The sequence below is a fragment of the Botrytis byssoidea genome (genome assembly GCF_014898295.1).
Source record: "Botrytis byssoidea strain MUCL 94 chromosome Unknown BBYS_021, whole genome shotgun sequence".
In the NCBI taxonomy this organism is placed as follows: Eukaryota; Fungi; Ascomycota; class Leotiomycetes; order Helotiales; family Sclerotiniaceae; genus Botrytis; species Botrytis byssoidea.
This window is the reverse complement of record NW_024065862.1, coordinates 155,463-178,199: the sequence shown is the minus strand read 5'-3', so window position 1 is coordinate 178,199 and position 22,737 is coordinate 155,463. Positions and strand designations below refer to the sequence as shown.

Below are 22,737 nucleotides of genomic sequence, written 5' to 3'. Positions count from 1 at the left end.
TTCGTGGGAAAAGTCAGATAGTAGTAAAGTTTGAGAAGGATTTGGTTGCATCGTAAAGCAGACAAATCATGTTGAAGTATCTCTGCAGAACAAAGTTTTCCATTGGGAAATGTCTTATCCTATCCATAAAGTGGAAGAAGAAATATCAGACTCACGTGTCTTGCACATGATCGGAGCCACTAGCTCGATGTTCAAACATTCCGCAGTCCCAGAAGGAAACTTCAATCCAGGAGAATGGGTTCTGAAACATGTCATTTTACTGCCTGATGATATGTGTCATTCACAGAGTATAAAGGATGACATGAAAAACCAATCAACGCAATCACGACGACATGAACTTAAATGATCCTACACACGTAAAAATAAGGTCAAAGAGCCATTGAATCCTATTCGATGCGATTCATGAGCAGATCATACTTTGTCTCTACCAAGTCTACTCGGCAAATCTAGGGCCCTTTGGCAGCAACGTGAATAGGTGCCTAGTGTCAAGTCCTTCTTAGGTCAACACTAAGCGCTTCTTCTCAAGCCTGAGCGGCTGAGTTGAGATCTAGTGTAGCCTGTGTAGGAAGATACCATTAGTGCAGCTTAACTAAAGCAAAGCATAAAATTGTTGGCGCGTGGCAAGGCGGCTGGAATCCTGTGGCTCTCGTACACCCTTCCCTTTTTGGGATGTAAGGTTCACACTAGCAATTAATGTCTGTTCATCAAATTTGAAGTAGGAAGATCAAATAAGCTTTTTGACACCCCTAGAAAAAAACCACCTCTGGCACTTTCTGATGGCGGTCCCCCAAATATACATGTGTGACGTGTCAAGGCCTGCTCTTTCAAGTTCAGGTGTATGACATCGACGACGCGAACATATGTAGAGGATACGCTCAAATGGTGGAAAGAGGCCGCAAATCTCGGTCCGATGTGGACTACTTGTAAGTAGAGTTTGTTTCAAGGCAAATACATCGACATTTCCAGAAATGACTTGAATCTCGACTCCGTCGCAACCGATTTAAGCGATTTCGTCGGCTTCATCGATGTTTTGTATATTTTTTGTACAATATGAGGCTCCACTGATCTCCCGTCGCGGAGATCAGTAATCATGACAAAATGTTTGGCAAGCATATACTATACTCGGGGACTTAAACCTGCAATTGGATAACGGAATTTAGAACAAAGTTTAATAAATTGTTATGGACGTAAAAGTAAGATTTTTGCTTATAGATCCATCACTCATACATGGACTGGTGGGGGGGTGAAGTCTCCAACGCGCGCGTAGTTGCTGGCCACGATGATTGCATGTAATCATTTTGTCTTTCTTTCAAGCTGTCCGAAGAGAGCCCGCCCCCCTCCAAACCGAAGTCCAACCTATATACTTCTTTGGACTTCAGATGACATAGTAAATTTGAGAAAGTCAGCCAACAAAAGGTGGGCTCGAGATAGGGCTTGGGAAATAGCTTGGGAAATAAGCGGATGACAAATGAGCTACCATCAAGTCATTGCCGTACTCCGTACGCGTATCGTATTCTATATGAACCAATCTAGTGGAGATCTATCTCTTTCAGGATTTGGAAACTCTTCATTTAGTGCTGAGTATTGCCGGGACTGTCAGCAAGGCAACTCGGCAGTATTATTTTGGGTACAACAACTAATCATGAGCTGAGCACGTGCTGACAGCGAGTCATGGGCACAAAGTTAAACTTTGCACTTGTCGCACCGCTCGGTTATAGACAATCACGACTCTACGCGAAGAAGTTTTGGACATTCTGAGACCAGGATCGGAACCTTGTCCCGAGAAGTTTAAAAGATTGCGTTGGAATCTGTACCGTATGTTTTGCATTGCATGTTGAATTAGGATTCACTAGTTGACAGCTGTGAACATGAGGCTGACTGTTGGAGGTAATCAAACAGGCACCAAAATTCGCTACTGAATAAAAGGGTTCTTCCCAGGTCCCAGTAAAAGATTGCGTAGTAATTACCAGGAGTGCGACGTGCGTGCATCAAACGGCTTCTCTCTTATCAGGGCAATGGATATAACAGGTGCCGGGTTTAAATAATATGGAGATTAAATATATGAAGCACTCAAGGGACGGAGATATGTCAAAAAGAAGTAAGGGAGGGTCGCCGACCTCCAAAAAGTGCGGGGCGCGGGAGGGGGCCATCCTTTGGATGATGCTCCCTGACTCCTGAGCTCCTCTGCATCGCGGAAGTATTCCACCAATCAATGGGTCGATCAATTAGAAAGTCTGGATTTGGCTGCCTGTCGTTGTGGCTACAAATCCGAGTTTCCTCGAAATCTCCGAATTCTGTGGCTGGTGTGTCAAGGGCGAGTTTTTGAATTTTGATTTACAGATGCTTCACGACCTGCAAGTCGATAGATCGACCAGATTACCCTTGAATACATGAAGGGAAGGTAAGGGCCATATCATGAAGGGGATAGTGAAGGAGGGGACGGCCAAGAGAGCCAAGATGATAGAAATTCTGGGCAAGGAAAATGCATGTCACTGCACTTTTCTGAGTGAGCGGCTGCTGCGGATATAGCGGGCTTATGGCAAGGTCTATCCTGTTCTTTTGATCCGGGATGGAAATGAGGAGATTGTTGTTTGATTAGAGTTCTAGAAATCCGGGAGGACTTCTCAATGCAGCACGGAGATGGAAAGAATACGGGAAAGAATTGCGAATGCATGAGCCGAGAAGACGGAGATCATCATTTGGATCTTGATACAAACGATCGTTCAAACACCGAATGCATTGTTGTAACTTGTGAAATACAAATTCCAAGAATTCACTCCAAGTCCGAAGCTATCGTCGGATCCGAGGCATAATTTCTTAATATTTTGGATGGGGGTGAGGGGGGTAGAGAATTGAGTTTGCTCCAACATTTTGGTGATGTGGCGAGAACGATACCTTCCTTTGAAAGCCAGACATGAAAACTCAATAGAGTATTTATCTAGTAATTGGAAAAATTCTGTAGTTGTTGAAAAAGTTAATCGTATGGCGAAGTTTAACCTTCAGCCAATGAATACCTGAGTCAGCACGAGACATTGACTTTATGCCTTGACTGCTCCTGATTCTGGGATTGCTTATGGTTGAGCAGATGTTTTTCCAAGTCGGTGGCGCCATTCCTCGTGACAGTATCGAAATCAGATATTGAACAGTACTGGATATGCACAATACGTCCCAACGGTGCATCTGTGAACCCCCCCTCGCCCCCTCAGCCCCCTAATCTTAAAACAACTTACGAGTTATGTTATAGCTTTGAATATCTGTTCATTGATCGGTCATGGATTGATTCATGGATGGAAACTCTCTTTTAATTCAAATATGGTGAAGAGAGCCATGAAGAGGTTGATGTGCGAAGAGCGAAGCGCGAGATGATCTGAAATCGCAGGGGAGACGATTATACTTTATTTGTTCCCCATTCGCTTAGCAGCAGACTATGGCTGAAGTGGCAGTTGCTCCGTGCTTCTGAGGAAGCTATTAATCATGCTAAAATTATACAGCTCTAATTTTCGAAGTGGTTTCCAAATTTCTAATATATGTCGTTCTTTTCGGTTATAGAGTTCTGCACTCCGTCTTAGCCTAGGGAATTCCATGTTGTTGCTTCTTTTGCCACTAGAACACTTCGGAGGCTCGTTTAGCATGAATGTCTGGCCGCCGGGATAAAGTCTCCGATGAGTCAATGTCATATCAAATTTTATATTGAGATATCTCAATCAGTGTTGGATTTATGTAAGGATTCCAGTCAGCCAACCAAGTACGTGTGTACGTTGAGGATCGAGATCTGATTATTAGTAGATTGTGCAGTCGGATTTAGGCGTTGAGCTCCGGTCTTGCATTCCTGGTCTAGATTGCTAAATTAGGGTCCTTTTGCAGCTCTGCTGCATCTAAACCCTATCATCTAGTCAAACTTACAAACGACAAAGACCTTGGGGCTATAATGGTGGTGGACAAAACTTGTAGGCTCAAAATCGGTGGACCAGTCACCAGGACACAAGTAGTCGGGTAAAAGTATGAGAATGCTAAGAGACAGATGTATGCAAAAACCTTGGTGTCAGAGTTTACTTTTACCGTCGGTACACGGGAGAAACGAGATGAATTCGATTCAAGCAAATATAGCAATTTTGCATAAGACGTTTAACTGTTTAACTTTGGGTTGAAACTCCATATTTACTGACTCGACGAATCGACCTATTAGTTAAATTTGGTCTGAAAAGTGATGATGTTCTGATTCCCTGTTGTCCCCAGGGCCCAGGAGCTTTGGTATTTGACTCCACAAGCACTTACAAGCATTTTCTTCCTGTGACAGAGCGCGGAAATGTTCCAATTTAATTGGATCTTATACTTTCCACGATACCAGGGTTCAATGTCTGTAATAAGATTTTGGAGACCTATCAGGCGCAAGTCATGAACTTATACTTTTTGAATCTGACTATATAGGACACAACATCTTCAAGCCAGTCTCCCTGCTTTTGCTTCACTCTTTCCAATAGAATTTCTCTTACCATTACATATCGAAATCATATCGAATCCACTCCTTTAAGTTCATCACGCACACCCAAAGCAGATATACAACGCGTCGAATCTATCCATTCGTCTACGATTACCTTCCCAGAAGAGTTATTAGTCGGACAATCTGAGCTGCAGTGCTTCCACAATCAGGCAAAAGCCCGAATTACATCGAGATCATACAAAGTACTCAAGTACTTATCATATGACAGCTAATGCAACTCGATAAAACCATTCCGTTTACTAGATATTACTCCGTCACCATGCCTTTCATTCAAGATTCGCACCTTCCTCTTTCGTCGTTTGCTAAGACGCACCTCGATAACCCGGACCATTTTGACCCCTCCTTATCGCTTCATACAATTATGAACGGCCATTTAACCAGCCAAGAGGCGTATAGACAAGCTTCTGTCGGCATTCTTTCAGTATCTCAAGCTTTGGAAATTGCTCGAGACAGTGAGGAAGAAATTAGAGACCCAATCGTCATCAGTGTCTTGGAAGTCGCAATCAACAATATCTGGAGAAAGCTACAAGAAGAACCTACCACATATGTGATGACCCGCGAAGAATTCGGTGTCTTCAATTACTTTCAAAATCGATTCCAAGGCGTTGAGCTCGCAACAGCAGCGCGAAAGAGATACTGGGATTCCCAGCACAGTTGAGAAGTGCCACAATTGACGGTGCCACAGTGGCTCAATTGATTATCGATTTACTGCACTCTCATCCTTACCTTGTCCATTCCACCCTTGTTCCCCGGTGGATCGTTTCCAACTTCAGAAGTTACAATGTCAGCAGGAACAGAAAATCTGTTTGACTCAAAGGGAGACACTTATGTTGGTGATCATCTTAGACGGATCGATACCAATCCTGAGCCCGACAACAAAAATCGAAAAACAATCGAAAATATCAAAATATTCCTTCTTATTGTATTTAGCTGCGGTCTATCATTGATATGGCTTTTACGATCATGCTTCTCAGAGGATGTGGTGAGCATTTCACCAAAATCTAACTTGGTCAGATATTCTGTTGCACCAGTACCCTCTGCTACTCCTACTTCCGCAGTACTTGAAGTATTTCAGGTTTATCAACCAGTCCTCATCCCACCTGGTGTATCTGATGAGACAGCATCAAATGATGGAGTTGAGGAGACGTCAATAATCGCGTCAACGAATGTTGCTACAAGCTGCAAGGTTGTTCTGATGGAACATACTTTTGGCTACAGCTATGGCATTCCATTTGTTGGTATGGAATTCAGATAGAAAATCTTGCAATTACCAATCAGCTAATGACCTCACAGGCAACTATACGCCACCTAGCTGCAAGTTCAATAGAGTTGTTATGAATTTTACAGTCACTTCAAGCGGTCGTCAATTCGATCGTCTTGCAATAATGTATTTTGGAGACTCTGAAGTTTGGAGAACATCCACTGCGGAACCAACTACTGCTGGAATCAGATGGGAATATCTTAAGGATATGACGGAGTATCTTTATTTTTGGAACTCCCCCCAAACGCTCATTTTCGATCTTGGAAATCTGATCGATAGCACCTATACTGGATATTACTACACCACGCTTACAGCTACATTTTTCACGAGCCAAGAAACTGTAGAGCCGGCTGATCTGATTCTTCCAATCTCCGCAAGGCACGGTGCAGAAGATGCAGTGAGTGTTTTCACGTTACCAGGCGATAACGCCACAAACACCATTAGCTTCCCACAGAACGCCAATCGTGCTGTCTTCTCTATCTCGGCATGTGGCCAGTCAACTGAAGAATTTTGGTGGGGCAATGTGCTCCAATCAGATGTAGAAACATTCGAGGATTACGATGGAACACTTTATGGATATTCACCATTTCGTGAAGTCCAGGTTTTGATCGATGGTCAATTGGCCGGCGTGCAATGGCCATTTCCAGTGGTCTTCACTGGTGGTATCGTACCAGGACTTTGGAGACCAATTGTAGGACTTGATGCTTTCGATCTACGTGAACACGAGATCGACATCACACCTTGGCTTCCCGTCCTCTGTGACGGATCTGAACATACCTTTGAGATTCGAGTTGCAGGGGTTATAGACGATGGTGAGGGAAGCGGTACCCTTATTGATACAGTAGGTAGTTACTGGCTCGTCACTGGCAAAATCTTTATATGGCTTGACTCCAATGATTCTGTCACTACTGGTACTGCGCCCAAACTCTCGCTTCCAGCTCCTATCATCACTACTTCACAACTCCTCACTCAAAATGCAACTGGCGCGAACGAAACACTCACTTATACAACCAACGTTCAGCGTTCGCTCTCCATTTCATCTACTGTCGTTACGGAAAATGGCACCTCGACTTCAACATGGACTCAGGAATTAAGCGCTCTGAATTATGGCCAATACACCGCTTTCGGCGCCATTCAAATAAACAACGCAACAGCACATGGCGTCGATACCTCCATGGTCGGAAGTTCCACAAAATACAAGTCCGAATATACATACCCTGTCTGGGTGAACACAACGTACCTAGTCCTTTCCTCCACAAACTTCACCCTTGACGCCGTCATAACCCGCGGTCTCGACCTCCTCATATCCGGAGCCTCAGTCTTCCCATCTGGACTTCAACCGTTTGCTTATCTACCCTCCGCTGCTTCTCTTATTTCCGGATTCTCGGGAACCCGACTCTCAACTACGCAAAGTGGATCAGCTCATTACCTGGGTACTTCAGCCGGCAGTTCCGGATATGGCAGCACGAGTCAGACATTTGAATTTGGTGGATTGGACATCAATAATGATGCGGTTGATACGGAATTGTATTACCGAGATGTGGAGGCAGTCAATTCAGCGATTGTTTATGACGAGGAGCGATTGGTTGGTGTGGAGATTGGGAAATACACAAACGGTAGACCTGGCGGGGCATATCTAAGTAAGGGTGTGATGAGTCCCAAAGAGGCAATCGGGAGGGGAAAGGGAAGCCCAAAGCAGATGCTTGTTAGTGGGGGGTCTTAGATTGAGGGTTCGACAGAAAGGGAAGTGGGGTGGTAGCAGGGAGTGGGAGGTGGGGGCGATAAGAGGAAAGGGGGGATGACGAAAGGTCTATGAAATCATACCCGTTAGCTAGTTTACTTCATGTCGCTCATTTGGAATTAGATCTTCGCTTGCATTTGGAGAATCGGTTCTTGGCTTTTGTTGTTTGAAGCATCGTTAAGTTGCTGGGGGGTTGGATTGGATTCGGTTGTTGTATATACTTTCTGGCTGCTTAGTTAGTACATAAATTATCTCGACCATTTACATCATAAAGTACTTTTTATGCATAGAGTATTTCGTTGCTTTGTGAATCTGTGAGATTGAGTAGCGAATATGCCCCTGGTACACCCAACCAATGAGCATATCGAAGTTCAAGACATGGTCATCCGTTGCGAGGGCGTTCATGTAGATTGTAGATGGAAGATTATGTATACATAGATCTTCAGGTCGTCGTCCTTAGGTTGATAGTCTTAAATCCGTTGTTGGTATCACTTTCAGTGTATGAAGTTCAACCTTTGGTATATAATTGGACTGTTCAATGTTAGACAACTAGAAGACTCCAGATACATATTCGCGTCCTACTGAAAATGTCTCACATGTTTATACCCGCGAGAGAAGTGATATATAAGTCGTAGTGATGCTATCTGGCATTGAAAATTGGCTCGCTCTTGCCAGTTTCTAGCAAGAGTGAATAGGTCCTTTAGTCCTTGGTTAGGTATCTGTTTCTTCGTGGCAGCAGCTAACTAACTGTCTATAACAAACTTCGAAAAGGCAGTCGCATTTTGGGTATATCAATTACATTACCATTCAGCAAATTATTTCTCGTCTGGTTTTGTCTCAGTATCGCATAACTTTTGCCGTATATAATAATCATTCACCTTATATGATATCCAATCATCAGCCAGGAAGACTATTCTAGCTATTATTTCGAGGTCGCCCTACCGCCGTTGGCATTAATATTAGCACTGCTATCATCTTCCAAAGCATCGATTCGCGCTTATCAAAGGCACTTTTTACTGTCCGCCTGGTTTACTGCAGGAGCCATGGGTCAACCTGTTCACGATTCGTCGCTTTGCGATAGAGCCAAGCGATGCATCAACAATATTTCGGATTGCTCCAGTTCTCAACACGATCGAAAGCGTGTTCGTTTGAGCTACGAAAATCAAGGACCGCCTGTGAACGAATCTATTCGTCCAACTGTTCCCATACGATATGAATATGTCCTCGCTGGAGCTGTCTCAAACCCATCTCCCAGTGATGGATATTTCCCTGCTCAAAGTGCTCCCAATCAAACTGTTGCCACATACCAAAATCCCATCAACTATGCATTTTTCCCTATTCCAGAAGATGCCCGCCAAAATGCTGCTAATCCAGGCGTCCCAGGCCGAAGTCGCGTCTATGAATTTGTTCAAGTTCCAACCATTCCCGATGAAGATGTCGCTAGCCCAGGTGCCTCAGATGTCTCTAGCCAGACTGCCTTAGAACAAGCTATTTCCGAATCTCGTCAAGCTATAATCCAAACTGACGCTGATAAAGCTCTCGTCAATGAATTTGCCACTGTGCTAGCTATAGCCAGTCAAATTCCCGTCCATCACGCTGCCGCCATGCAAAGGCCGGTCAGATTTACAGTCAATCAATCAATGGCACCCTCCCCTGGGATTCTCTTTCTTCAGATAACTTCGTTGAGTCAGGGCCGTGAATTGATAAGGCGGTGGGAAGTTTCGGACTATGCTCATGTTAGGATAAATGAGATCTCTTTCACACTGGGAGATGACTCGGATAACCAAACAATAGCCGCCAATCAAAATGCTACTTTTCTGACCGATCAAGCTGCCGCAGATCAAGCTCTCATGAACCAAGCTATCACAGGGCTAGCTAATGCCCTCCAACATTTTACCGGCACCGCCAGTCAAGTAACCGCGAGTTTCTTCATGATGCTCTATTCTCGGTTGTATGAAGCAGGTGGAAGTCGACGCGAAATGGTGCGTCGTTGGATTCAATCGGGCAATGCCCGTTTACCCGTAAATATCAATGTTCCAGGATTTGCGGTTGCATCAGTTGAGAATTCGAATGGGGCACAAATCACGCAAACGACAATAGCATCTCGAGCAAGGGAAGCTATGGAAGCTGAGTTTCAGCGCAGGATCCGACTAGAGCGACAGTCAATATCATTATTTCAGCAAGAGCATGGCAATGATGCTAGCCTGCGCCACCGTCAGGAGGAACCTGGGGCCGTGGAACAACTAAGGGACGAAAATCAAGACTCTGACGCTGCAAATTTGTTTCCTCACAATCCATTTTTTCGTGGATTTACAGGGGAAGAAATTCATGCTCAAATACTGACAAATCAAAGATCTCGTCGAGGGATGAATGGTGCGTCGTCTGGCGAGGACCGCCGCATGGAGATGAGTAATCGCGGACGAAGAAATGCCATTCAATTAGGAAGTCGTGCATTATTTCCAGGCAACAATGACACTGTGACTGATTCTGGACCTCAAGATGTTGATGGTTCATAGATGTTCGAGGCAGTCGTTGAACTATTGGAGTACACTTTGGCGAAGGCCCAACAGATAGGAGGATTACATATTCGAAGAAGTACGTGGAAAGCCTCGATTGTGACTGAATGGCTTTTTGAACATCTTGTTCAATTTGATAATCGATACTGATAAAAGCGATAAAATCAGACAGGAACATTATAGATTAAAGATTTCAAGATCACATCTGGAGATTGGACAAAAATTTCCTCAGTGTTAGGAAACCAGCGTAGGAATATCGTCTGCACTAGCAATCTATTTCGATATCGATGGAATTCCTGTAGCGTTACAACATCATTAAACAAATATTGCGTGCACTCGCAGCACCGGTAATTTGTATACAGCCAATAATACTCAATATCAGTACTTGTCACTTTGTCCTGCTCCAATATAATTCCAAATACGTAACATCGCACGCTCCAGCACATGAGATGCCCATTTTTCCTATGCGGAACCAAGAGCCATACTTGTCTTGTATCGATATTGACCTTATTGATTTTTGAGTTCTGCAACTTGAGATGAGTGAGTATACATAATGAGTTTGTATTAGCCACTTGACCCAAAGGAGTGTATTGGTGAGAATGAGTCTCGAGATTCTATGCTCAAGTATCAATTCGTAGACAAGCGTGAAAAGCGCTAACACCACTCTACATCTATCCGTAATCTGCGTGCACTTATCGGCAACCAAACGCACCAAAATTCTACACCTTTGATTAAAATTCAATGTCAAAACAATAGAGCAATATTTTGCCTGTGAAATTCCTAATAATAAGATTTCATTAAGAAATCATCTTGATTCACTAATCTGAAGAGAGTCAAAATATGTGCATATATTTATATTCAATTTCGAGGGAAAGTCATTTTAAAACTTTCTTCCATTTTCACAGGCTAGCTGTTCAGTCAATCGCGAGCGATATCAACTGTATTTGTCATCAATAAATCCCCAATGACATCTTATCGCAAGCACCCCAACATTACCCCTCCAAAGCCTCCCATAAAATTTTCCCCTCCCAACCCACAACAATGCGACTCCAACACCTCTCCGATTTCAAGCCCCAAGCCGCGACTCGCGCATGGGCATCGATTCCCAATCCCAACGGCCTGCCTCTCATCGCAACAGCCACTTCTGATAAATCGGTCCGAGTCTACTCGCTCAATAACTTCACTTTGCATTCGACGTTGGAAGGAGGCCATGAGAGAAGTGTGAGATCTGCGGCGTGGAAACCGGGGGTAAGGAGAGATGGTGCGTTAACGATTGCGACGGGGAGCTTTGATGCGACGATGGGGATTTGGAGACGGAAGGAGGATGCGGGGGATGGTAATGGAAACGATGGTGGGGATGGACCAATGGAGATGGAGATTGGAGCGGATGGGGAAGTGAGTAAAGGGGCGCAGTTGAGAAGAGGAGGAGAAGAGGAGGAGGATGAGGGGGATGATTGGGAATTTTCGATTGTGTTGGAGGGACATGATTCGGAAATTAAAAATGTGGCTTATTCGCCCAGTGGACAATGGTTGGCTTCTTGCTCGAGAGATAAAACGATTTGGATTTGGGAAGAAATAGGAGACGAGGGTGAGGATGAATTCGAAACAGTTGCAGTTTTGCAAGATCACAAGGCAGATGTTAAATGTGTTTGTTGGAGAAAAGACGATGGCAATGGAGAAGTTCTCGCAAGTGGTAGTTATGACGATACGATTTTATTATCGCGCGAAGATGGCGAGGGAGACTGGGAGACCGTTGCTACATTAGAGGGCCACGAAGGCACTGTATGGAATCTAGATTGGGAGCCCGAAGTTCTCATGAAGACAGAATCTAGCGATGAACCCTCGGCGCCAGCAACCCCACGACTCCTCTCCTCATCTGCAGACATGAGCATTCGCATCTGGTCCAAAGTACCGACGCCACCACCCCAAAATAAACCCTCCTATTTCAACCCCGGCATCCCCAGTACCATGCGCCCCGGCCCCGAGAATGAGACCTGGGAATGCACGGCCACGCTTCCTAAAGTCCACGATCTACCCATCTACAGCATTAGCTGGAGTAAGCAAACTGGTCGTATAGTATCCACAGGCGGAGACGGCAAAATCGCCATCTATGAAGAACAAACCAAGGGACGAAATAGTGTGGGTGGTACCATTGAGAAGGAATGGAAAGTTCTCACTGTTCTAGAAGGTGCTCATGGTCCTTATGAAATTAACCATGTTACGTGGTGTCAACGATTCGACAATGGCAAGAAAACCCCAGATGAAGAAATGGTTATCACGACGGGTGATGATGGACTTACGAAAGCATGGAGTATGGAAGAAAACGTGGCAGAAAGCAAGGTAGAAACATAATGGTATGAATAATGGACAGGTTATCTTCACAGAGAACTCACGGGTTGGTATAAAATCGTCGGGTCAGTTATAAAAATACACACATCTAGTTAGGTAGTTATAAGCATAGCGTTCGGCGTTGTATAGGTACGGTTAGATTTGCTGGGAATGAACAGATAAATGCATATACACAAAATGTACATAGCTTTTATATATACCTACCTAGGTACCAGGAAATTGCTTGCATAGTAGCTTGTTATGTGTGTGTATCCAAGATCAACAAACTCAATAGAATAAACGCACATTTTCTGATTTTCTTCAATCTTTTGGATCGTTTATATTAGCATATTATTTCTATCCTATCTACTAATAGGTAGGTAGGTATTACAAATTAAACTGTTTTTAATGAAGCGGTAAGTATGTAGGTACATTATTGAAATTATTGAAATCATCAAGAACTCGAAGAGAATAATCAATGTCAAGTAACTAAACCCCCTCCCACCTAAACATCCTACAGCCACCTAGCTATTCCAAATAACAAAACAGAACAGTTGACGCACATTTTGAAAAGAAGAGAAAATGAAAATGAAAATGAAAACGAGAAGACAGGAAATGAGAAAGGGGGGAGTATTCAAACAGATATTCGGCGCGGAATTGAAAGGAGAAAGAATAAAATGAAATGAAATGAATTAAAACAGAGAGAGGAATGTGAACTCGTTATCATCGTCATCGTCTTCTAATACGAAGCACGAGATCTGGTTCAAATAGTAAGAACAGCAATAGCATCGATAGAACTTCTCCAGAATTCACGTCTGAGGTTGGTTTCGTGTTCGGGTACGCAGTATACCACAGCATCTCACAGCACAGCACACCAACGAACCCACCACCAAACCCCATTTCGCATCCTCTTCTTCCCTCCTCCCCTAACTACCCCCTCATCAAATTCCCATGCGGCACGCCCACCCCCCCACCAATCCTCCACCACAAAAAATTCTCCACCGTCTTGCGGACCAGCCCCCGCGCCTTGCGTACCCGCATCCCCTTTTTCAACCGCCGGAAACTCCCTGGGAGTTTTTTCCCATCCGCATCGCGCGCGTTGGCTACCTCCCACCATTCTTCTTCTCTGGTGCATCGGTGCAGGACTTGGGAGACGGTGCATGGGGTGAAGAGGGTATGGGACGGGAAACGAATTGGTGTTGTGTTTGCGTTCTTGTTTAAATTTGGGTTTATTTTTTGAGGAGGTAGAGCTTGAGAAGACGGAGCAGCATCAGCGCAGAGGGGAATAGCAGATAGCGGAGTCTTTCCCGCCGGATGCAAATAAGTCATCGGTTGCGTCGTCGAAACACACGATCCGTGATCCAGCGGCCACCAATTCGAATTCGAATCGTACAGGAATTTCTCGTCGAGCGTCTGCATCACGTACGCGATGTGATCTGCGCTCAATCCGCGGCCGTGCAGATAGAGAATGAGGGATTGCGCGGGGGGCACCGCGTATGCGGAGCCCGAACGCGTGAGATCGACGTAGGAGGTGTTGGAGTTGCTGGAGGAGGTGGAGCTGGGTGGGGCGGGGGTCTTGGATTTGCGGGGGAGGAGACGGAGGAGGGGTTTGTGTTTGGGTTTAAGTTTGATGGGGGGTTTGGAGAGGGAAGGTTTTTCTCTGGGTTTGTGGTTATTGAGTTTGGCGATGTTGGCGGTTGAGAGAGAGGATTTGCGGAGGGAGCTTGCGCTCTTGGATCCGGGTTTCGAGAAGGCCTCGCATGGTGCGTCTTCTGGTGTTGGGGGGAGCGATCTATTTTTCGCGAAAGCTCGGGAAAGCGATTTCACAGTCGGGACGAAAGATCTAGTAGTTTTCGCAGATTTTGTTGGCGACGGAACCGGTGTCAGTGAACCTGTCGAAGATCGCGATCTCGATGAAGATCTTCGAGATGTGGGAACAGGATCCAAGTAACTCATTATCACCATTTCCGCAGTCGGATCATGGGGTTTGTGGGTTTCTTCGTGCACGGAATAGCCGAGTATATCTTCCATGAAATCCGCATCCCAGGACGCAGGACGCGTAGTTTCTCTTTTCGAAGGCGCAATACCAATTGTCGTACAATCACTAGCTGCTTCATAGGGAGGATAAAGTTGGAAAGCATGGGGTACGAATTTCGATGTACCGATTGCGTAATCTTCTTGACATTCCGTACCATGGTATGAGGAATTGCCGAAAGAATAATTGGCAGATACTCCATCGTCACTTTCGTAGTCTTCGTCGTCGTCGGTGTCGTATGGTTCTTCGCTGACGATACTGTCTGCATTTGATGGCGCTAATATGTCTTGACCGGATCTGCTGTTGAAGGTATAGCTACGTGCCATGTGTCCTCGGAAACTATCATTGGTGCGTATGTTGATGTTGGCGCCAGTGCGATGATCATCAGTAATGTCATATCCTTCAACAATCGAACCCGCATAATCTCCTTCTTCAGATCCATCGCCAGATCTATTGCTCAGAGATACCTCAGACGGACGGCGAGAGAATCGATTCGCCTCGGAACCTGTGGATTCTGTCGGATCAAAATTTCCTGTAGCCTCTCCACCTGTATCATCATCGTATAGAAAACCATCACTATCATATTCCGTCGGACTTCCAGTCTTGACATCCTCATCAGAACATCTCCGCTGACGTCTCTCCTTATGCCCATCACGTTCTCCCTCACAACCCTCCAATCTAAACCTCAACTCCAATTCCTTCAAGCCTGGAATCTCCAATCCACGCACCTCTCTCCTATTAACCCCATTCAGCCCAACATCATTCGGTTCAAACAAGGGCACTCCAAAATAATCTGAATAATTACTCTTGACATCAAACGCCGGGCCCATTCTCCAATCTCCCGCTGCAACAATGTGAAAATGTCTCTGCATCTTCGTCATATCCTCCCACTCATGAGCCCATCCCGGCATTCCCAGAAGATCAACCAAATTTTTATGTCTCGGTTCCGATCCCAATTCATCATCATCATCATCACCATCATCATGCATCTCCAAGATCGTAACAACATCCCCACCATCACCCACCACACTTCCCGCTCTCGAAGGAGGAGGATTAACATACCCCTCAGGAACAAAATCAAACGGAACCCGAATCTCCGCCCCACACAATCTTTTCAATTCCCTCGTCGTCAATGCAACCACATGATCGGGATCCGCTTCCTCGGTGCTATCCGCCCACTCACTCACTTCCTGATACCGATCATACGCCAAATACGGATTATCCGTCTCGGGATTATACCCCGGGATCTCCGCGCCGTACGCGGCGGGATTCTGATAGAAGCGTCGCGCATGCTTGTGATACACGGTATCCGAAGAAATATTATCCCAATTGAGCGAGAACGAGCCGCGGGAACTATAATGACGCGATCGCAGAGAAGGAGACCGTGAGCGCGCTTCCTGCGGGCCCAATGTCGAAACGTCGGATTCCGAGCCTGATCTTCTCCGTGATTTATGGGGAGCCGCGTGTGTGTTCTTACTCGGAGTAAATTGTTGGGGGTCGAATCTGGGGAAATCGTGGATCTCGGGATTGCGTCGCGGGCCAATGAATGGTCGTGCGCCATCTCTAGGCTCCATGATATCCTCGTCGCCTCGAAAACTCATGTTTAGACTTTCGCCTTCCTCGAATGAAGAATGCTGGTCTGGAGACCCACTCCCATCCATTTGTGCTCCGAGCATGACATGGTCACCTTCTGCAGGTCGGATTGTTTGTGTCGAATGTCCCGAGTTATTGCTCCGTCTGCTGAGACTCTGAGCAAAGTTCCATGCCTTGCTTGAGTTAAGACCTGCACTGCTGTCACTTTCTCTTTCTTTATCTCTGCTTCTACCGGTTGATAGACTTCTCTTGGAAAGACTTCCTGCTACCTCATCTCTAGCCGTATCAGACCAGCAATCCTTATTCTCGACCCGCGAATCCCAAGTCGCGTGTAAACTCTGACCAACACCCCTTCCTCTCTCGCGCGAAACATTTTCTCCAGAACGCGATGAGGGAGAAGGCGCATGCGAGTAAGCAATTGCAACACCCGAAGAATTGTGTTCAGTTTCTTCAGAACTATCCATTTCGCTTACTTGGTACTCGCAATCCTGCCCAAGAGATGCATTGCGCTTTTCCAACTCATCTGCATGCATGGCTGGCATGCTTGAGACGGTCGAGATGCTCGCCGTGCTGGAGCCGGCTGGCTTCCTACTTCTCATTCTGTGTATTTCTGGACTCAGAGGCTTGGATATCTTTACTTGGGACATTTTTCCCGTGCCGACAAATAAACACTCTCCATCATGATCATTATCATCATGATCATCGTCTCTCTTCTCATCAGCACAAACAAATTCTCCACCTTTCTCACCCTTTTCACCCTCCTCCTCACCCCCCCAGCCCCTCTCACCCTCAACCCCCCCAGTAATAACCGTCCTCCTCCCCATCCCCCTCTCCACCTCCCCACAAACCACACACACACAGCCCTCCACATGTCTCTCCTCCACCCCCGTCCCAAAATCCACATTCAGCGTAATCTCCTCCTCAAACAGAATGCGATCGCCCTGCTCCGTAATCAACGCGCGCGCCTCCACCAACTCATAATGTTGTTCGGGCGGCATGTATAGGGGACCCGGATACGGGGGTACTCCTCGAGGAAGCATTTGTTCTTGGTTGAGTGTTTGAGTTTTGAGTTCGAGAATAGTCGAGGAGGGGTCGGATAGTTGTCGGATGGTTGTCGTGATAGTTTTCTCTCGGGTGGTTTTGTTTCATTTGAGAGGGAAAGGAAAAGTAAAAGCTCAGTATTTTCTTCCTAGGTACTTCTCGAATCAACTTCAAACTAATCCATGACTGGACTATAATTTTTTCAATTTGAAAACTGAACAAAGCTAGCTCAAGAAGCATAATCTTCCTACTTAATCAATCAGTGAATCCTCCTCTCTTCACCGAGATCAAACACACGCACATACCTTTATAGTATTTCAAGTCCACTCACTCTCTAGCAATTATCAGCAATTCGATTATTACTATACACCCTCTTTCACACGCTCTCTCTCTCTCAATCAAAAAATCGACAAAGTTTTTCTATTTAATTTTCAAAAAGCAAGACCAAAACCAAGAAGTATCAAAAGTGAACAGTAGAAGGGTAAATAACTAATAAGTGAAGTCAGAACCCCGTCGCGTTTCTCAAAGCCAATAATCAATAATCAATCATCAACCATCCAATCCTATGCGACGTGTCGAAAGTCCGAGCTCTATCCAGTCCATAAATAAAGAAACAGAAACTAGGTAGGCGAGATGATTTATAGCTACACCATCAAAGCGAAAGATGGAGGAAGAAAGCAATTTTGGAAATTTAGACAGAGGCAGAGTGTGTGTGAAAATTTGAGAGCAAGTTTGATGATTACCTAGCTTATGTGAATGGAAGGACAAAGACTTGCAAGGAAAGTTGTGGTTGATAGGAGTGAATAAGATGGATGATATTAATAAGATCAATGGATTCGAAGAGGGTGAATTTGAGAAAGGAGATGGATGTGGGAAAGTAAAATCAAATTAAAAATAGGGAGATGGTTATTAGGAGGATGCATATCTCAGATATCCATCTCTTGTCTCTAGAGATAGACTGTGAGTCCAACATAATGACTGGGCTGGGCATGTTTGAGTTAAAACTTCCTCTCCTCCTCTCACTCTATTCTATTGTGAACATATCTTTGTCCAATACCCAATACCCAATATCCAATTTCCAATAAGTAATAAGTCTCTCAACAAATCGTCACTCTCCATCATCATTCTCCTATCCATTGTACCATATCCACAAACCTACCTCTCCGACCAACTGACCTGCACTTGCACCTCAACTTACACCTCAACTTAAACTCTCATTCCCACCATAAACCAACACATTCATTCAAGCTCTCCTCTTAGCCAAATTCTCAATTAGTACCCCCTTCCTCTCTCCTGCAAAATCCTCACCATCTTCTCTTCCTTCAAGGCATCAGCCGACTCCCCATTCCCATCTACATTCTCATGAATGGATATCATTTCTTGTCTCTATCTCGTATAGATACATAGATGCATAAGTTATCATTCAAAAGTAGAACCATGTAAAGTCAAAGTCAACGATAATACACAAGGGACATTTCATGGAAATTCTTCTTTTGCAATCATTCTATACTACTCCAAGATTACTTCACTAGGTAGGTATGTTTTGCAAATTTCACCATCAGTGAATGACTTCATCAATAAGGTGTGCATTGGCTACATGCAAATCTAATCCATCGATGGAAATGAACCCAGGCACTTGCCACCATTAGACAAAAACTTCAACACTCCACAAGTTCACAACACCAATCAGCGCAAATTAGAATGTTGAATTCTTAATGTTTTCCATTTTATTCATTTACTGGCACACAGTTGTCAAGTTACCAAAATATACAACCAACCGCGCAATTCAAATAGGCCATTTCCTCTCATCGCAATCAAATTCATCCCTTAACCTTTGTTTCCCCTACTGAAAGTCTAGAAGAGATCTAACATTATGCACCTGTCATCCCAACCTATCCCATCCCATTCCGGCATATCCCAAAAAACAAAAAACACCAATTGAAATCCCAAACTTCGCATACCCAAACATACTAACATGCACCTTGCCAAATTGGTTGGTTGCAAAATAAAGCAAAAAAGCGACGCAGATATGCATACTCCAAACGTGTTTCTAATGGATAAATAAATCCTTTGAAATGATCAGAAAACAAGTTTTGGCCCCAACCGAACCCCTTAAGTGATGCGTGGATTTTAGTTGCTTCCCAGATAATAAACACACCAACCATGAATCATGGTTCGACAACTATTGTACAGCTATTTGTAGTCGATTGATGCGAAGGAAACGACAGACTTTGGGTATCAGAATTTCGAAAATTGAAGAAAAATGCAGGTATGCAAGACCAGAATCCGAACCGACTTGCCCAGCCCCAAATGACTCCAAGAACAATGCGGATTTATAATAGATGTGGTAAGTAAAGTTAAAAAAGATTATGAGGCGATTTCCAAACTTTTAGTATATGCAATAGGAGTAGTTCGTCTCCAGCCGTTCTTGGAGATATTGTTTTCTTGCATATTCATATAGTGTTTGCCGCAATAACGTATCCGGAGTTTGGCTTGAATATGACTCCGGGTGAGTGGACCTTTTGATATGCTGTCTTTATGGCTCGGCTCTGCTGTTACAATGCCCCCTCGAAAGAATGTTGTTTGCAAATATGCTGTTTGCCAATCCTTCAAGACTTGTCAACCGGCAGATCGTTATCTTGAATCATGTTGACGTCGACTTCATCCTCAGCATCAGGATTGACAAGATATGCTAATGGTGCCCAAACCCGCCAGTGTAAAATACCGATATGGGCAATTCTGGTTGCAATATCTGAAATTTCCTCCTTTTGTCCGGTTGCTTGGGTATTGAGGTTCATAAGCCCATTCGTAGGTTTTGGCGACGTGGCCGCATCAAATATCTGGAGACTAGTCAAAGGAGTATACGACTCGACAAGCTTTTGTAACTCGGGGAAAAGTTTCGAGATGATGTACGTTTCCGCTTCTTGATAGATCCTGGATTGCGAATTGGAGAGATGAAATTGGAGATGTGATTCGAATACTGGAAGGCGTGCCATAGGTGTTGGTGTTGAGCGAAGAATTTGCAAAGCAATGTTTGAGGATAGTACGGCCCACCTATCTTGTGACGAAGAAGAAGCCAGGAGAGCTTGTAGAGAGGTGCGCACTTGTGACGTAGAGTCGGAATTCTGAATAGACAGGTAAAGTGGTGTTACAGGATATGTCTCGGGCGTAGATGCAGTCGTTGATGGAGATGATCTTGGGCTAGACGATACGGAGTCCATAGCTTCGTCTTCTAGATTTGGTACCCATACTTGTCGACCTGAGAGTTCCCTCGAGAAATGTCCTTTTTCCTGTGCCATGTGATTATACTTGCGTTTGGCTGTAAAGTCATTCTCTGAGGGTACAGTCGGTGCGGAGAGTACACCTTCATCTGCAGGAGAAGAGATGTAAGACGAAGCAGCAGGTGTATCGTCCTGTGGAACAGATCGGGCCTCGTTCGATTTGGATGCCGCATCAAGTTTGTGATAGAGGAACATACAAATCTCAAGGTTGATTAGATCCAGCATATCCGCACGGAGTTTAACGAGGCGCTCCTCATCGAATAGGAAAGTGTGAGGAACGGGTTCTAAGGCTTTCGATGGCAGGGTTAGATTTACAAGTGCTTTCATGAAGTCCCACGTGTTTCCTTGAGTTCGTGTTGATGCATCCGAGGGAAGACTATCTGGCAAGTTTGATGCCCTTCTGAACCAATCGTGAGCTGAAGCGATGTCTACTCTACCCATGGCGATCTTTCTTACAAAGAACTTTTGCTCAAATTGGACAGTGTCTTCGATGAGCAGCGGGCGCAAACACCTGATCTGATGATTTGCAACATCCTAAATCACATATCAGTCAACGTCTCCCAGGTACATATCACATATCACATAGAACTTACGAGCTTCATAGCTTCCAAGACACCCAGCAGATTTCGCATTCCAGAGACCAACATTGCCACGTCTCCGTTTTGGTTACCCTCACTCAAGTGAACGACCATCTCATCAACCCAACTGTCTCTCATCGGCGCACAATGGCACTTCAAAAGTTGTGATAGCCACAACGCAAGTTTATTCAGATCAGCAACGCCTTTTCGAAATTGCTGCATTAATAGATCAACATTAAAGGTCTCCTCGACCGATGACCGATCCCGCTGTGGGACTAATGTTTCTAGAATGCCCTTGATGGCTTTCAGCGTGGCTGGCAAGCACCACTCCGCATCTCCCAAATCTTTCTCGAATTGCTCACGATCTTTACTCATCAAAAAGCCTTCAAGTTGCGATCGCATCGTCTCCCAGAAATCGTTGGCCTTCTGGCTCTTCTTGCGTCCCTTTTCTCCATCGAGATTGGGCCTAAAGTGTAAATCCGGATCGAAGTTGATGTCGTGTCGGAGTTTAGGATTGTGTACTATCTTATTCACATCGAGTTCACTTAATGTTGATTTGGTGACGGGGGGTTCTAATGCTGGCTTGACCACGGTCTGTGTACTTTTCTTTGACACATCGGAAACTTCTTGGCTAGATGAGGTTGTAGATCGTTCAAAAGGATATCTGGGGGCCGGATTTGTGGGTGGTGAGCTACTGCTAGCTGTGAATGTATTGGTCGATTGCAAACCATATCCCTGAGGGTTGTGGCTGTTAATCTCCCTGGATTCTTGCGGTCTCTCTGTTACCTGAGCCTCGGGTACAGCTCTTCCATCATTATTCGCAGGTCTCTCGGGGGTAGTGGTGATGCTATTCCCACGCTGTCTCTTCCCTGCATCGTGCTCCATTTTGCCCAGACTCTCAACCAAAGTTTGTGGTATTTACTGCAAAAGTTGTCTTCAGATTATCAAGTTGTTATTATTAGAGAAGAGTTGCGCCGTAGTGCAAAAGGTGCCAAAAGTAAAACTATTAAAATACCGTGTTAGTAATTGCCTTTTCTAGTGGCTTTGGGCTTCCAGATATAGTTAATGTGTGTGGGCAAACAACGAGTGAGCTCTGTACTTCGAAGAGTATGATCTCGTGGATGCGGTTGCGGGTAGGAACATTTTCTTGTACACCCATTTCGAGGAGATCTCGAATCCACACGAAAGAGTTGTTTGTACTTATGCACCAGGCCGGGAACTTGCAAAAAAACATACCTCTTTGTGAAACCTGATAGATCCTCTTCGCCCCAATGATTTGATAACCAATGTGTTCTAAATTGATTCTTCCAAACCGAATTGACTTGCTAGTGGCGACGATGGTAGCTGTACCGGAAAGGACAGGAATTGGCTGGAAAGCCTTGTTGAATGAATGAAGTCGAGAGGAGGTTGAAAGGTGACCGACCACAACAAAGGATGTTCTTTGGAAGCAGAACAATCTGATAAAAGAGGAAAGTGCAATGAGAGACGAAAACAAAATTGATTAATGAAGTAAGGAAGGACAACAATTGAGAGAGAAAAGGACAACTGAAGTGTATAATTACAATTGTGCGAGTGAGAGTGAGAGTGAGAGTGAGAGTGAGAGTAGTGAGTAGAATCGAGTGTGGTAGTTCTTTGGTTTGGGCTTGGGGATTTTTGGTATGGCTGTCTGTATGCTGATGTGATAGTGCTGATGCAGTGGATTGCAGTTATATGCAATACTGTAATGCTATGCAAGCGTTTTTGGTTTCTTTATTTATTTATTTCTTTCTTTCTTTGCTTTTCTTGTTTTTTTTTTATCCCTCTTTGGAATGAAGAGACTGAGAGGAGAGAAAGGAAAGAAAAGACCAAAGTTTCGATTTAGA

At 44.7% G+C, this 22,737-nt stretch overlaps 6 protein-coding genes across 6 annotated transcripts; 4 read left to right on the top strand and 2 right to left on the bottom strand.

Annotated features, from left to right (window-relative positions):
- Positions 1-4,760: 4,760 nt before the first annotated feature.
- Positions 4,761-5,159, top strand: EAE97_009224 (uncharacterized protein; the record flags this gene model as incomplete). The annotated part of the gene is made up of 1 exon (XM_038879739.1): positions 4,761-5,159. The coding sequence occupies one exon, from the start codon at positions 4,761-4,763 to the stop codon at positions 5,157-5,159; it is 399 nt and encodes a 132-aa protein (XP_038729295.1).
- Positions 5,160-5,282: 123 nt separating this feature from the next.
- Positions 5,283-7,485, top strand: EAE97_009223 (uncharacterized protein; the record flags this gene model as incomplete). The annotated part of the gene is made up of 2 exons (XM_038879738.1): positions 5,283-5,739; positions 5,795-7,485. The coding sequence occupies 2 exons, from the start codon at positions 5,283-5,285 to the stop codon at positions 7,483-7,485; spliced, it is 2,148 nt and encodes a 715-aa protein (XP_038729294.1).
- A 1,061-nt stretch (positions 7,486-8,546) lies between these two features.
- EAE97_009222 (uncharacterized protein) lies at positions 8,547-10,019 on the top strand (the record flags this gene model as incomplete). Its single annotated transcript, XM_038879737.1, has 1 exon — positions 8,547-10,019. One exon carries the CDS (start codon positions 8,547-8,549, stop codon positions 10,017-10,019), a length of 1,473 nt encoding a protein of 490 aa, XP_038729293.1.
- A 1,041-nt stretch (positions 10,020-11,060) lies between these two features.
- EAE97_009221 (uncharacterized protein) lies at positions 11,061-12,371 on the top strand (the record flags this gene model as incomplete). Its single annotated transcript, XM_038879736.1, has 1 exon — positions 11,061-12,371. One exon carries the CDS (start codon positions 11,061-11,063, stop codon positions 12,369-12,371), a length of 1,311 nt encoding a protein of 436 aa, XP_038729292.1.
- Positions 12,372-13,277: 906 nt separating this feature from the next.
- Positions 13,278-17,015, bottom strand: EAE97_009220 (uncharacterized protein; the record flags this gene model as incomplete). The annotated part of the gene is made up of 1 exon (XM_038879735.1): positions 13,278-17,015. The coding sequence occupies one exon, from the start codon at positions 17,013-17,015 to the stop codon at positions 13,278-13,280; it is 3,738 nt and encodes a 1,245-aa protein (XP_038729291.1).
- A 2,610-nt stretch (positions 17,016-19,625) lies between these two features.
- On the bottom strand, positions 19,626-21,760 carry EAE97_009219 (uncharacterized protein; the record flags this gene model as incomplete). The annotated part of the gene is made up of 2 exons (XM_038879734.1): positions 19,626-20,831; positions 20,891-21,760. The coding sequence occupies 2 exons, from the start codon at positions 21,758-21,760 to the stop codon at positions 19,626-19,628; spliced, it is 2,076 nt and encodes a 691-aa protein (XP_038729290.1).
- Positions 21,761-22,737: the final 977 nt, after the last annotated feature.